The sequence below is a fragment of the Alexandromys fortis genome, unplaced genomic scaffold (assembly GCF_014885135.2).
Source record: "Alexandromys fortis isolate MF-2015 unplaced genomic scaffold, M_Fortis_MF-2015_v1.1 scaffold_265, whole genome shotgun sequence".
NCBI lineage: Eukaryota > Metazoa > Chordata > Mammalia > Rodentia > Cricetidae > Alexandromys > Alexandromys fortis.
This window is the reverse complement of record NW_026068166.1, coordinates 1,098,960-1,113,460: the sequence shown is the minus strand read 5'-3', so window position 1 is coordinate 1,113,460 and position 14,501 is coordinate 1,098,960. Positions and strand designations below refer to the sequence as shown.

At 39.4% G+C, this 14,501-nt stretch overlaps 1 protein-coding gene across 7 annotated transcripts in view; it reads right to left on the bottom strand.

Annotated features, from left to right (window-relative positions):
- Window positions 1-2,860: 2,860 nt before the first annotated feature.
- Window positions 2,861-14,501, bottom strand: part of Dmd (dystrophin) — a 1,091,134-nt gene continuing 1,079,493 nt past the window's right edge. For 4 of the 7 annotated variants that reach the window (XM_050128226.1, XM_050128227.1, XM_050128229.1 and 1 more), the window contains one exon: window positions 2,861-5,464. In XM_050128226.1, the coding sequence (XP_049984183.1) occupies window positions 5,367-5,464 (98 nt within the window). In that variant the 3' untranslated portion in view covers window positions 2,861-5,366. Of the gene's footprint in view, window positions 5,465-10,667; window positions 10,700-14,501 lie in introns of all 7 variants that reach the window. The other 3 variants (XM_050128228.1, XM_050128231.1, XM_050128232.1) reach the window with 1 other exon arrangement.

Here is a 14,501-nt window from a genome sequence, read left to right as displayed (position 1 = left end):
GTGCACAATCCGTGCCAACTTGATCCATTTTAATTTTTAACTTTATTAATTCGGTCCCCTTCTGCATGTGCAACGAATCGTATGGAAAGCCAATTATACCCCTCAGAGCCATCCATATAGTTGTTTCAGACATGGCAAATGGTTGAAGACTCCTCAGTTACTAAGTTACTAGCCAGTCTTGAGGACTGTAGGAAAGGCATGTTTGGATAGTGGAGGAGGGATGCATCGTTTACTGACACAAGCTGACAATTATTCTTAATACGTGGACTTCTCTACACTCTTTCAATCCAGCAGCCACTCAGGTGGGTACCATCACTCCACAGCCCGCCACAAGTTCACAAGTGATTCCCATCAGAGCTGCCTCCCTCACATCCCTCTTGAGTCTCACCATTTCCTCTCGTTCTCAAATCATTGGAATAGGCTGGCCCTTATTCCGTTGCCCACAAGCTTCTGACCCCTATTGAGGATCACACCACCACAACTGGTGGGAGCCTAATGCAACCTCTCTCTCCAGGAGCTGTTATTCATCCCCCCTGCCATCTTCATTTTTTAGAATAAGAAGCACAGCAGGCCAGAGATGATGATGAGGCCTCTGGTGGTGACCATGACCATGTTTGCGGAAACCTCCTAAGAACTCTTTCCAAGACACCATTAGTGGCTCCTCACCTACCATCCACACACTCAGAGGTCCTGTACAATTAACAATTAATAAAGAAATGATGAAATTCCCTTGAGCAAGGGACAAATTCCAAGCTGGTTTAGTACTGGTTATAACTTAAGGACAGGTGTAATATTGTTTGTCACTTTCAATGGCAAAGACTGACAACCTACATTTGCCCCAAGAACACCCTGAATAAATAGTTTACACAAAGCAGAATATTTACGGCTTTGAAAAGAATGAGAAAAGATTTTCCAAACTGAAATGGAAATATTTCAAGGGGGGAGAGGAGGCGGCTCAGTTCATAAACTGCCTGCCGTGGAAGTATGGTTACCTAATGCAGACCACATGAAAGCCTGACATAGGCACTCCGTGTGTGTAATGCCAATTTCCTTACGGAGAGGGAGAAGGTTGTGGCAGGACAACCCCTAGATGCTTGCAGGCCACCCTGCCTGGCATCTGAAGTGGTGAAAAGCAAAGAGACCCTGTCTCATATAATGTGAAAGATGTGAATGATGAGGACAGAGACACGTTGTCCGTGGGCAGTCACGCATGCACCATGGCACCTGCACACTCAGCACACAACACATACATCAAGCGTGCACACACATACTCGCACACACACACGTGCACACACACACACATGTGCGCGCGCGCACACACACACACACACACACTACAGACACAAAAGTGTTTGTGGTAATTGTTTGATTTTTTTTTTCTTGAGACAGGATCTCACTTTGTAGTCTTGGCTGGCCTGAAGACTCCTTGCATAGACTTGCCTGGCCTTAATGTTAAGGTAATCCACTTGCCTCTGCCTTTTGAGAGCTGCATCACTCTGCCTGGATTTTTAACTTATTTTTAATGGCTGCTTTTTGGTGTATAAAATAATGGCTCTCATTATGATACTGCCTGTAGTCATTTGAATGCTATCGCCCCCATAAACTCATAGGAAGTGGCACTATTAGGAGCTGTGGCTTTGTTATAGGTGTGAAGGCAGGCTTTGAGGTCTCATATATGCTCAAGACACCACCCACTGATACAGCTGACTTCCTATTGCCTTTAGATCAAGATGTAGAACTCTCAGCTCCTTCTCCAGCACCACATCTGCCTGCATGCCTCCATGATTCCTCATGATGATAATGGACTAAACCTCTGAAAAATGTAAGCCACCCCAATTATATATTTTCCTTTATAAGAGTTGCTGTGGGCCGGGCGGTGGTGGCTCAAGCCTTTAATTCCAGCACTCGGGAGGCAGAGGCAGGCAAACCTCTGTGAGTTTGAGGCCAGCCTGGTCAATGAGAGCTAGTTCCAGGACAAGCTCCAAAGCAAGACACTGTCATACATAATCATTGTACTCTACCTTCACTAATTTACTAATTTGTCCTCTCCCTTCTACCCCCAAATAGTTTCTGACACACATGTATGTAGCTAACATATAGCTATGTAGCTAAATGTACATTCTATTTATCTCATATGGGTGTAGTGTGTATATATATGTAAATATTATGTACGTAAATATTCTTAAGAGTTTTCAAACACATTGATGTGTTACATGTTTAGAAATAAAATCAATCTCGTGGTAGTTCATGAACTCTGGACCAACAATTAGGGAGCTGGCATGGTACTGACCTAGGCTCTCTACATATGAGTGGACAGTTGTGTAGCTTGGTCTGTCTGTAAGGCTCCTAGCAGTGAGATCAGGACCTGTCCCTGGCACTTAGCTGGCTTTTGGGAACCTCTTTCCCATGCTGGATTACCTTGTCCAGCCTTGACTCAAGGGGAGGAGCTTGGTCCTGCCTCAACTTGATGTGCCAGGCTTTGTTCAAGCCCAAGAGAGGCCTGACCTTCTCTGAAAGGAAATGGAGGATGGGTGGATGGGGAGGGGAATAGATGGGAGGTGGGGGGAGGGAGAATGGAAGGAGAGGAGTGAGGGAAAACTTGTGGTCCGTACGCAAAATTAATGAAAAAAAAGTTATTTAAATAACATAAGAAAAGGGGGAAAAAGTCAAATAAACTAGGGCGTGAGCTTGTAGTCTCAGCAATCTCAGTTTCTAAGGCAGGGTGGATCACTAACCCCTGAGTTCAAGTCCAGCCCAGGTAGTACCATGAGATTCCGGCCACCTCAGAAGACAAAAAGTACAGAAGGAGAACTGAAGTAAGTAAAAAGAAGACTCAAAGCACCACAGTCCAGACAACAGGTTTTGAAACAGAACTGCGTGCTTTATTGAGATACACAGTAAAGCAGTAATATAATACAATAGTAAGGCATATATTTGGTGAAGTCTGATATGTTGTGAAAATGAAGAAAAACTGAAGTTTAAAAAAATAATTAGTAAATGTTACAGTGTTGGTGTTCAAACACAATATACTATGATACTCAAGTAAGAATCCAGTACCTGGAAACAATGGTGATACATGCCATGTGATGTTTATGCTTCAGTTACACTGATTATGATTTACACTTTAATACTTGATGGTTATAAAGAACATGAAATGATGTCCAAATTACGCTTAAACTCAGCAATAAAGCTCTCAGTTTTTGTTCAAATATTTTGATAGATTCACTCCAGATCTAACATCTAAAAGATAAAACAAAACGATTAAAACAAATTTATGCACTCAATCTATCTACCTCTGATTTTAGAATGAAACTTAAAACTTCTCAGTAGGATGTAAAGTAACCCCTTGTTTTAAATCTTAGTTAAACCCTTGGGTAAAGAAAATATCCGGCATCACATAAAAGAGAAAAATAATGCAAGACTAAAACCAAATCGCAATGTTTTTTTTGTTGTTTTTTGTTTTTGTTTTTTTTTTTTAACCTTAGAGCTTTGGGTTTTCTTTTGGAAATTATAAAAGAAAAAGAGAGAATGGCGTCCACACAACAGACAATTGGTGAAGCTGTGAAATTAGGTGTGCACAATTACCAGGAACACCCCAAAAGCAAAGTGAGGTAGAAATAGCATGAGAAGCTGTGTTTGATGTTAATTACAATTAATGATGTACAAACTCCACTCTCTAAAAGTTAATTACACTAGAAGTTAGAGGTAACAGATTTGCAAAATAATAGGACAGTGATTTCTAGTCAAACGATGATTTGTAAATGCTGTAGTTATACAATGGCGTGAAAGAGGAAGTAAAGCTTTTCCTACCAGTCCTTAGCTTTCACCTTCACTTTTTCTCCTCTTTTTTTCAATGATCTGCATTTGTTTATAATTTAGCCTGTCAGATTTACCAGAGGGTTCTGAGAGGCTTTTGTTCTTGAAACTGTCAACTTGCACCTTCCCACTCACAGTCCTGTATGGAATTACTTGCAGGGAAACCAATGCAAAAAGGACAAATGCAGTTCATGGACTTCTGGATTGACATTCACCAGGGTCACCATGTGATTGGGTTACTTTCTTACCACTAATCTTAAATCTTGCAGCATTAAAAAAAAAAAAAAAACCTCATCACAATGAAAAAACAAAATCTAAAATCTAAAAAATCAACAACAGCAACAGCAACAGCAACAACAACAACAACAATACTACCCTCTTCAGTTTGAATGTAAGAGGGCAGAACAATTTTGTTGTGATTATAGAGATGTCTGTATGTAGAGTGGTGAATATTCATCCCACTCTTTTACAGAGTAGCTGCTCCCTCATTGGGATTGACTGGGGAGTCACAAGCCTCAGCCCCTACCATCTTCCTCCTATTGTCCAGGAGTGAAAAATGCCTTCTGATGCTCTTTTGCAGAAACATCATTACATATAAACCATGGCATAGTCAGCAGTAGGAAGCTGAATATATCAACCAACAGATTACTCTGATACAGTGAGTCCTGTGTATTTATTCACATGTTCCTGAAAAAAAAATCGAAGCTCTAGTTGTCAGTGGAAAGTTTAAAACTAGATACATCTGGAGCCCGAAACAATATTTTAGTATGGTAGTGTTCTCCTGGCTTCAGGCTCCAGGGAAAATTCACTCTTGCCCAAGCAGATAAACCCAGATGACTTGAAGCAATTTATTTCAGTTAGGAAGTGGCAAGAACATTTGAAGAAGAAATTTCATATCTATTTATCTATACACCTATAGTATTTTTTATACTTGTAGACATATAGATGTATAAAATGAAAGTCCATAGCCAGCCCCACTCAGTCAACAATTCTCAAAAGAGCAATATGAAGCAGTCATTTGGTGGTGTTAGAGGAAGTCCTATCTTTAATATGCAAGAAAAGAAATCATGAACTCCATATGAATACCACGCTCAAATAATGCAAAACAATGTGCTGCCTCATTGTGTGTGCGTGTGTGCGCGCGCGCGCTCGTGTGTGTGTGTGTGTGTGTGTGCATGTGTGTGTGTTTAGGGGTTTTATAAACAACATTTTTTTATAAAGTACACTTTAGTTTACAATCTTTCTTTATAACTGTTATAAATTTTTAAACAACCCAAAATGCGTTCCATATAAAGAAATGGCAAGTTATTTAGCTATCAAGATTTTACATGTAGTTTTCTTTTAACTTTTTTTGTACAATTGCATAGACGTGTAAAACCTGCCATTGTTAACAAAACAATAACAGACTTAGAAACTACTGAAATCTACAGTATAGTACCACTACCCTTCACAAAAATATAGATTTTATTTCTTGTAAACTCTTACTGTCTAATCCTCTTTGTTGTACGAATATTATAAAAACCATGCGGGAATGAGGAGTTGTAAAACATTTATTCTGCTCCTTCTTCATCTGTCATGACTGAAACTAAGGACTCCATCGCTCTGCCCAAATCATCTGCCATGTGGAAAAGGCTCCCTACATTGTGTCCTGAAAAACAAAGAGAAAGAAAGACTTTAGAGAGGGCTCAGGTATTGTTCCCCTGATCGCCATTATGGGGAGTCATTCCCATTTCAGGGTAAAGACAACACAGGGGCTGCATTGAAGTTACACACACAGTTCCACTTTCCACCCGTGTTCAGGAAGAAGCAAAGCCTTGTTAATGAAGCATTACATGGTGTTAGTATCAGCTAAATGCTGGATCAGCCTACTGGTGTCATTTGATGAAAATAAAAGTGAAGCATTGAATTTAACTTCCCAATTCCAACTTCCCAACTCATCTCAAAGAAACGTCAAAGACAAGCACAAGGCTCTTACTACAGAGAACATTTTGTAATGGGTTCTTTCTCATTTTGTTGTATTTACTACAACTATATTTATTCTGCTGTATATACTACAGATTTCCTATCAAACCACGACTCCTTCCCCTACTACCTTCACCGTTACCACCATCGGCACCCTGACAACCACACGAACTCTTCATTTACTGGCTACTTCAAGCTGTGATACTATAGTGGGTAAGACCATTTTCTTTCCGCTTTTACTTTGGTTGAAAAATAAACTCTAGATTTGACCTTTTTGTGCACCATTCACATTTAAATTAGAAAGCCTCAGAACAAAAACCACTTTCCATTCCAAATTGCTCTGCAGCCTAATTATAATATGACCTATGTGTAGAGCAAAGATTTGGGGATCCTGAGAATCCATTTTTGCTGGCCCACTAAATGAGGGTTAACTATCAAAATAGCCTTTTCATAACAATGTGGCATGACCCGGCATTAATCCCCCAACATGGAATCAAGAGCATAATGTCTGTGGGTACTCTAGCAAAACTAACATCTACAATAGGATAATCTGAGATACACTTTACAGCTCTCTCTTTTTTTTTATATGTCCTGTATTTCACGAGTCTAATTTTAATTCTTCAACCTTGGTAAGTCATTCTCTTTTTCAAGTACTGTCTTTGGAAATGAGATGCTTTATTAGGCCATTACTACCCTATCATGCATCGACTTAACAGAGTCTCAGAATTCCTAAAATCCCAATAAACGGCAAAGAGAGAACAGAGCATGTGTTCTGTTATTTATTTCAATAGAGACATACCTTTTTAAAACAAAATATGGGAGAATTAGAAGTGGGTTCATGGGCAAGAACTTATACAGTGATGGCACCAGATCGATTCAAGATTTAGAAAATGTTTAATGCCACTCAGGTACTTATATCACCTTGGGTAAGTAAGTTTGTAAATCTCTCTAAGTTTTATTTGTGCAGAGAATTTTGTTTAACTGAGAGCTAATTATGTTTAAAAATTACTTTGGATTTTGTTTGAGACTTCAAATAGGAGGCGGTGGCGGGGAAGAGACAGAAATCTTTAATAAATAAATAAATGGAAAAAAATGTTTAACAGAGCATATGTACTATTCATAAAGTGGGCCAATGTTCTGGTAGTAAAAAAAAAACCTGGACTCATTTTCATTTTCTAGTCTCATATGGATATTAGAATATATATAATAACATAGGAAAGCCAGGTACACTAGTGCATGTCTATAATCCCAGTACTCAAGGAAGAGGATGTCAAAGTCAAGGCCAATGTGGGCTACACAATGAAATCCTGTGTTTAACAAAAAAACCAACAAACGTAAAATAAGAACACAAGCTCAGGAAGACATAGTGGAGCCCCTTGTTATTCTGTGGATCTCAGAATGCAAATATACAAGTGAAAGCCATAAGTTGGAGGGAGTCCCCTGCATCTACTTTTCACTGCACAGCATCCCTGGAGCATCTTCACAATTATTCACACACTTCAAAGTCGATGGAGTAAATGCAGTTTTTGAAGTATTAGCAATCTTAAGAAAGCCAGTAAAATATCCTTAAAGCCTGGCAGTGAAGATAATTCCAACTGTATCTTATGACACATTATCTGACCCTAGGATACTACCTAATAGATAACATATTTTAAAATATAAACAGAGCAGGGAATACCTTGGCTTTTCCTATTAATTTATGGAAATTCAAAACTAACCTTTTAAGACTGCTGGCTAGAGGTTATATACTACAGTTCAAAAGATAGTAAAATAAATTAATGTACTAATAGAATACATTCCCAAGGGATATTTCCAGTATTTAAAATGGTGTTTAGTTACTACCTGGAAAAAACACTTGACTCTCCATAAATACTAGTTCTAGTGGGTTTCTGTTATTCCAAACGTTGCCAGAAGAAAGAGAGGCTCATTGATGTTAATATACTACACACACTATCATAAAATGTTGGTGGTATTAACCTGTTTAGAGTGTTTAGTGTTGGTAAGAGACTTTATGATCATTCTTATGATATATAAAATAAAACTTTTATAGGTGGCTTGCTATATTTACATCATATGCTTGGTATTACATATTGGGTAACATAATTTATAAATACCCATTTTACCAGAATAATGATTTTATTTTTATGGAAGCTTGTATTAGATATAGAAAACAAACAAAATAAAACCAAGTTCAGCTGGGCGATGGTGGCGCACGCCTTTAATCCCAGCACTCGGGAGGCAGAGGCAGGCGGATCTCTGTGAGTTCGAGACCAGCCTGGTCTACAGAGCTAGTTCCAGGACAGGCTCCAAAGCCACAGAGAAACCCTGTCTCGAAAAACCAAAAACAAACAAACAAACAAACAAAAAAAACCAAGTTCATTATTTTTGATAAAATACAGCCCCCCCAAAAAAAACTTTCATCCATTGGAGGGATAAAACAGGGATAGAGGACACAGATTTGTATGCATCATGGTTCTATTATCCTTTTGTGTAAGGAAGAACATTAGTGAGGTCATCAACTTTACCTGATAAAAATCTAAAAATATTATTCAAATATTATACTATAAACAAAGAGGTCAAAAAGTAGCTTCAAGGAACAGCAATGTGCTTTGGGCACAACTTGACAAAAATGTATCTATAGAAAGTATCCGTTTAATCCATTATTAAGCGAGGATTATTGAACACAAAGGCACCATGAGCTGAACATTAGGAGAGTTTTATGTTTTTCCAAGTTGGCACTCATCGCAACACATTTAGTCTCACATGCCACCACTGCCTAAGGGAGTTGTTTTCCACAGTGATTGGAATTGAGACTTTCTGGCAAAGATCCAAGACCTCAATAGCAATCTGGCACTCTATTTTTTTTTTAATTCAATTCCCAAACAAATGGTTAGCATTCAATTGGCCAAAGCAAAACCAGAAAACTGTGGCAAAATAGGCTTATCTTTTCCCCTCCATAATTTTATCTCTAAAAAAAAATTGGCCAAGTGTGAGTTCAGGGTATTTTCATCGCCTTATCAACATCATTATGGTTGTGTCTCTGTGATGTCTGGGAACTTATCTGACTACTGGGACTCTCAGGTAGTAGTCACTGATTCAATTCAGTCTGCGAGACTGTGAAAATATTTATTCACGAATGAAACATGCTCAAGGATCTCAAAATTATTATAGATTTCTTGTCCACAAAAAATGTGAAAATTTAAAGTGGGCACTTACCATTAGAATCAGCCAAAAAGTCTCACACGGTAAGTACGTGAGTCGGGAGGATTCAATGCATCACTGATTCAAGTTTTCTTAGTTTCTCCTCCAGGCTAGTGTTCCCTCCCTAGAACTTCCATCCTTTTCAGGGACATCAGTGTAGACACCCCAAGAATCATTACAATTATTATAATGGCATAGCAGGGTCTTGGCAGAATTTTTAGTATAACTACTTAGGTTTTAAACATGCTTTATATTATTTTCTACTGTTTTCAACTGTGTGTACTTGTGAGGGCGGTTGTGCATATGTGAACAGAGACCCATTGGGTTCCCTGGAGATGGAGTTACAGGTGGTTGTGTGTCTCCCAGCATGGGTACTGAGACCCGAACGCAGGTGCTCTACAAGAGCAATATGTATATTTCACTACTGGGCCATCTCTCCAGCCCCGTGACTACTTATGTTTAAATGTATCAGTGGCCACTTAGACAAGCATTCCTTCTGTGCTAAGGATCCAGCTCACATCTAAAGAACATTCTAACTCTCCAGCTTATCTCTCAGATCAGCATATACCAGTGTCACATACCAGCATATACCAGCGGCATCTCTTGGGAGAGCTTGCCTGCCCCCTTCCTTCATATTAAGCTCTTGGGCAGGGCAATCTTATTCCACTTGGGCTGTCACTTAGCACGTGGTCACCCAACAGTCACTTGAGTAGGTAAGTCAATGTTCAGGTCATGAAGAAGCAGCATTTCATCACTGAATAACATGTATTCAGTGTTAATGCTGCACCTACTCATTCCAGTCCTTAAAAGGGTATTTAAAAAAAAAATATCAAAACCCTAACATTCATTTTTTTAACCCTAACTGGTTACTATTCTGTTTGGTTCCAAATGACACAGAGTCTTCTAAAGGACATGTTGAGACGATGTAAGCCTTTCAACTACTGGGAAAACGAACGTGGCACACAAGTCAGGCTTCCTGGACTCCATCCTTGGCTCTGCCACCCTGGACACTTCGCTTCCCCACTTTTTGATTCAGTTACCTTAAGTGTGAAAAAATAAGAGTTCAGAAGAGTACCTACCTTTGTGTTTGTCATGAAGATTATGTGACACAAAAATAAACGGCAAATGCCTACAACAGTGCTTGGCACACAATACATGCTGGAAAAAAACTTAGCTAAAATGGAAATGAAGGAGTGTAGGAATGAGGGAAAGAAGAAAAAAAATCAAACCAAAAATAAATAAATAAATAAATAAAAGGAGGTCATCTCAGAAGAATAAAAACCAAAGACTCGGGCAGAAAATGCTCAGGTCCTGGAAGTGGAAGGAAGCTTTATGACTCATCAACCATGTTCAAGGTAAAACTTATTTTGAAGATTCTGTTTGTGTTGCAGATGGCATCAGATATGAACCGCAAAGTTCCAACTTCGGGGCTAGAAAGGGTTCTATATGTTTCAGAGACTCCTGTTCCCCCAACCCCTGTTGTTGTCATGGAGATGACAACGCTGATGAACATTTGAGGAAGGCTCCTCATGAGCTGCAAGTGGAGAGGCGACGCCCATCTTCAGATGATGAGAGAATGTATAATACACACATGCGCGTGCACACACACAGTTCTTACACAAGGGCCAGACACAGAAAGCAGGATGAGACAGACAGAAGCCATGGCTGTGAGCCCAAGTCTCACTAACCTCTCTCATTGGCTTTCCAGGGGCATTTCTTCCTTTAATAATAGAGAGAGGAAGAGGCAGAGATATCAGAAAGGAAGAATAAAACACGCATAAATATACAGTTTCATTCCAATTTGCTTCTTTTACCAAACAGATATTGAGGTGACAATTCATTTATTCCCTTCTAGGAAAAAAAGAAACAGAAACAAAAATTCCACAAACATCTAATCAAATAACCTTTGCATACACTTAAAGTCAGTGTAAACAGATAACAAGACCCAAAAGACATCATTTATAGTATCCATAAATCTCACACATTAAACTGGAGGAAAATCACACAGAATAGAAATTTGACAAATAGTGGCATTGTTTTCAAGGGTGACTGTAATAGAATCTCAAGCTTGGTATTCACCAATCTCATAATCTCTTCACATTTGACTTGACAATCAATGCATTAAAACACCAAAAGTTGTTTATTGTGTGTCAAAGCAGAGCCCCACAGAGGACATGGACTCTGTCCTCTTAGGAATAATGTGTTCTAGATCCTTGAAGCTGAGGAAGTCCGTGACGGGAGTGGGTGGTGAGGAATAAAAAGAAAAGATGAGAGAAAGGGGTAAGTCCCACTAATGGACAAACAACAGAACGAGATCTGAAAACGAGCATTCACCCTCTTCCTCTGAATTCAACAAGTATCAGGAACATTTAGAATCAATGGCTAAAGACTGTACTTGTTTTATAGAACCTCATGCATACAATTAAGCCTACTGCTTTGAAAAGATAGTCTGTTAAGAAGCTATTCTATGATAATGTTCATAATTGGACATGCTATTTTATGTCTCCAGGATGTTCAAAAGCCCAGGGGCTTTTGATTTTAGCTATGGGACAGTTCTTCACACAGGCTCACATGAAATTTCCACATTTTGAGGAGATAAAACCAATAGCTGTGCAAGATCCTATCCGACATTATCATTCTCTCCACCTCTCCATGCTCGGTGTCTTCAAAATGGTCCTGGAAACACTACTCTAGAATGTAGATACAGAGCTGCAAAGGGCACCTTTTATAACTCATATTTGAGGATTCAAACTTGTGATGTATGTGTAAGATGTGACATTTCTTTACTCCCTCCTTCTCTTCCTTCTTTTCTTCCTTCTGAATTTGACTAAGGGGGGCGGGAGTCAGAGATTATTTGACCATGTAAAACTATGCATTCATGCTCTTCCTTGAGCCAGGGGCAAGAGGAAAAATGTGTACAGCAGTGTGTGTTACCAGAAGCAAACTCACACGGAAGGCAGAAAGGGGAGGAGACCATCATTTCATACTTTGTGGCTCAAATAAACCTACTATGGAGTACTCTTTCTTTTGGACTCTTCGACAAGATTTCTTTTAAAAAAACTTAAAAAGAATCCTTTTAGTTCAGAGCTCTATTGTCCGGTGGCAGAGTTAATTCTCTTTTATAAGGCTGTGGCTTTATGAAGGAGAGGGCCCACATCTTGGCCACCACTCTGTCCTCAGTCTTTTGTATTATACGTGGATGCTACTGGTATTTTGTCAATGCCCCTGAAACTGAATTAGTCTTGATTGTCAACCTGAAATACCATGGAAGAGGAATCTCCAATAAGACTGGCTTGCCAGCAGGTGTATATGGGCATTTTATTGATTGGTAACTAATGTAGGTGGGCCCAGCTCACTGTGGGTGGTATCATCCCAGGGCATGTGAACCTGAGGTGTATAAGAAACAATAGCAGATGAATGTGAGCTTGGTAGAAAGCCATTGAGCAGTGTTCCTCCATGGTTTCTGCTTCAGTTCCTGCCTCCAGATTTCTGTGATGGCGTCCCTTAATGATAGACACTAAAGTGTAAGATGAAATAAACCCTTTCTTCACCCAAGGTGCTTTTGGTCTGTGTTTTCTCAAGCAATAGAGGAGAAAAGTAGAACATTATGGTATCAGTGAGGTCATGGCCAAGGTCTTTTCTGTGTTAGGAGTCTGAGTGCTATCCTTCAGAGTAGTGGTTCTCAACCTTCCTAATGCTCTGACCCTTTAGTACAGTTCTTCACGTGTTGAGCCCAACCATACAACTATCTTGTTGCTACTTCATAACTGTAATTTTGCAACTGTTATGAATTGTAATGTAAATATCTGATATGTGACCCCAAAGGGATCATGACCCACAGGTTGAGACCAGCTGCTCTAGAGGTTGGACTCCAAGAGCTAACACTATGTGCTGGCCTGTAACTTTACCTTTAACTTTGGCAAGGACAGTGTTGTGACAAAACTATGATTTCTACTCAGAATGTGATTTCTTGAATAAACAAGATTACAGATCGTTATCAATGCCACATGGAGACACATTCGGGTGACTGTCAACTGGCTACTGCTGAAAATAATGCAGCAATTGATATTTGATCTGTCCCGGGTACTTTTCAGAAGGCCTATTTTATGTAACCCCAGTTTCTCTCCAAATCATCTCTTGTCACTTGGTTTCCCATAGACTCACAAATAATTTACAAAAGAAAAGGCCCTTTTTCTAGAGCTAAGTTCAATGTTTTCTCCTGTCCTAAAGATAGTTCCTCACTGAGAAAATACAAACTACAGGGTTGGGACATTTTAACATGGTCTTGAACAGTAAATAAGTGCAAATGTCCACTTGCATACTTTATTTCATGCATGTGTGTTTTAGAAAGTTTCTTTGCTCTTCAGTTACGGTGTGCATCTGACAATGTGGTTGTTATCAGGAAATGAATCAAGAGAAAAGGGAAGTGTGCCTGGGCGGTCCTAGCTATAAATCAGGGGCTTGGTCAGGTCTGGAGAAGTCTGGTTTCCTGAGGCAAGAACTTGAGATTACTGACTAGAACTCATGGTTTCAGAAAAAGAATGGGGAGAAATTATTGTTTTCGAGGTGCCTTTGCCTTCAGCTTTCTTAGGTCACTTGTGGCTTAAAAATATTCTAACAGTTAGGATTTAAGGTTGATAACCATTTTAGGGTTTCTCTTTTATTACTAGTCAAATGTGATTCAAATGTCTGTACTTTAAATACTAAATAAACAGGCTCTCTGGTGTACAGACAGAAATGTATAAAGCAATTCATCTCTACAGCTTTGCTGAGCCGAAACCTGATCCACCCTGAGGCTTGTGGTTGTGTACAAGAGTCTGAATGGACACAAAATAAAAGTGTAAGGCAGGGCTGAGCAAATTTTCTCTGCAAAGCACAAGGCAGTAAACACTTTAGGGTATATAAGCCACACAGTCGCTGTAGCATTTATTCAATTTGGTCACAACTACACTGCTTTTAGGGCAACCATGCACGCTATGTAAGTGAGTGGGTGTGGCTATATCCCAATAACCTTCATTTATACAAACAATAGGGGGCTGAACTGGGCCCAAAAATTGTAGCTTATTGTTCTCCAGTGTAAGTGAATAATTTACCATAAACTTTGTTGCTTTTATAGGAAACAATGGTGCTTGTAGAAGGTGGGAGTACATTTGGCCTGATTTAAAGAAAATTATATTTTATTTTATGTGCATGGGCATTTTCCCTACATGTATGCCTGTGTACTACATGCCTGTCTGGTGCTCACAGAGTCTAGAAGAGGGCACCAGATTCCCGTGAAACTGGAGTTAGAGATGGTCATGAGCAACCATATGGGTGCTGGGAACCAAACCTGGGTTCTTTGGGAAAGAAGCCAATGCTCTTAACTGTTGAGCTATTTATCTAGGCCCTGCTTACTTTCATATTCTCTCTCTCTCTCTCTCTCTCTCTCTCTCTCTCTCTCTCTCTTTCTCCCTACATATCATCTATCTATTTATTTTGATGCTGGGGATTGAACCCAGGCCCTTGTTCATTAAGGATGTGTT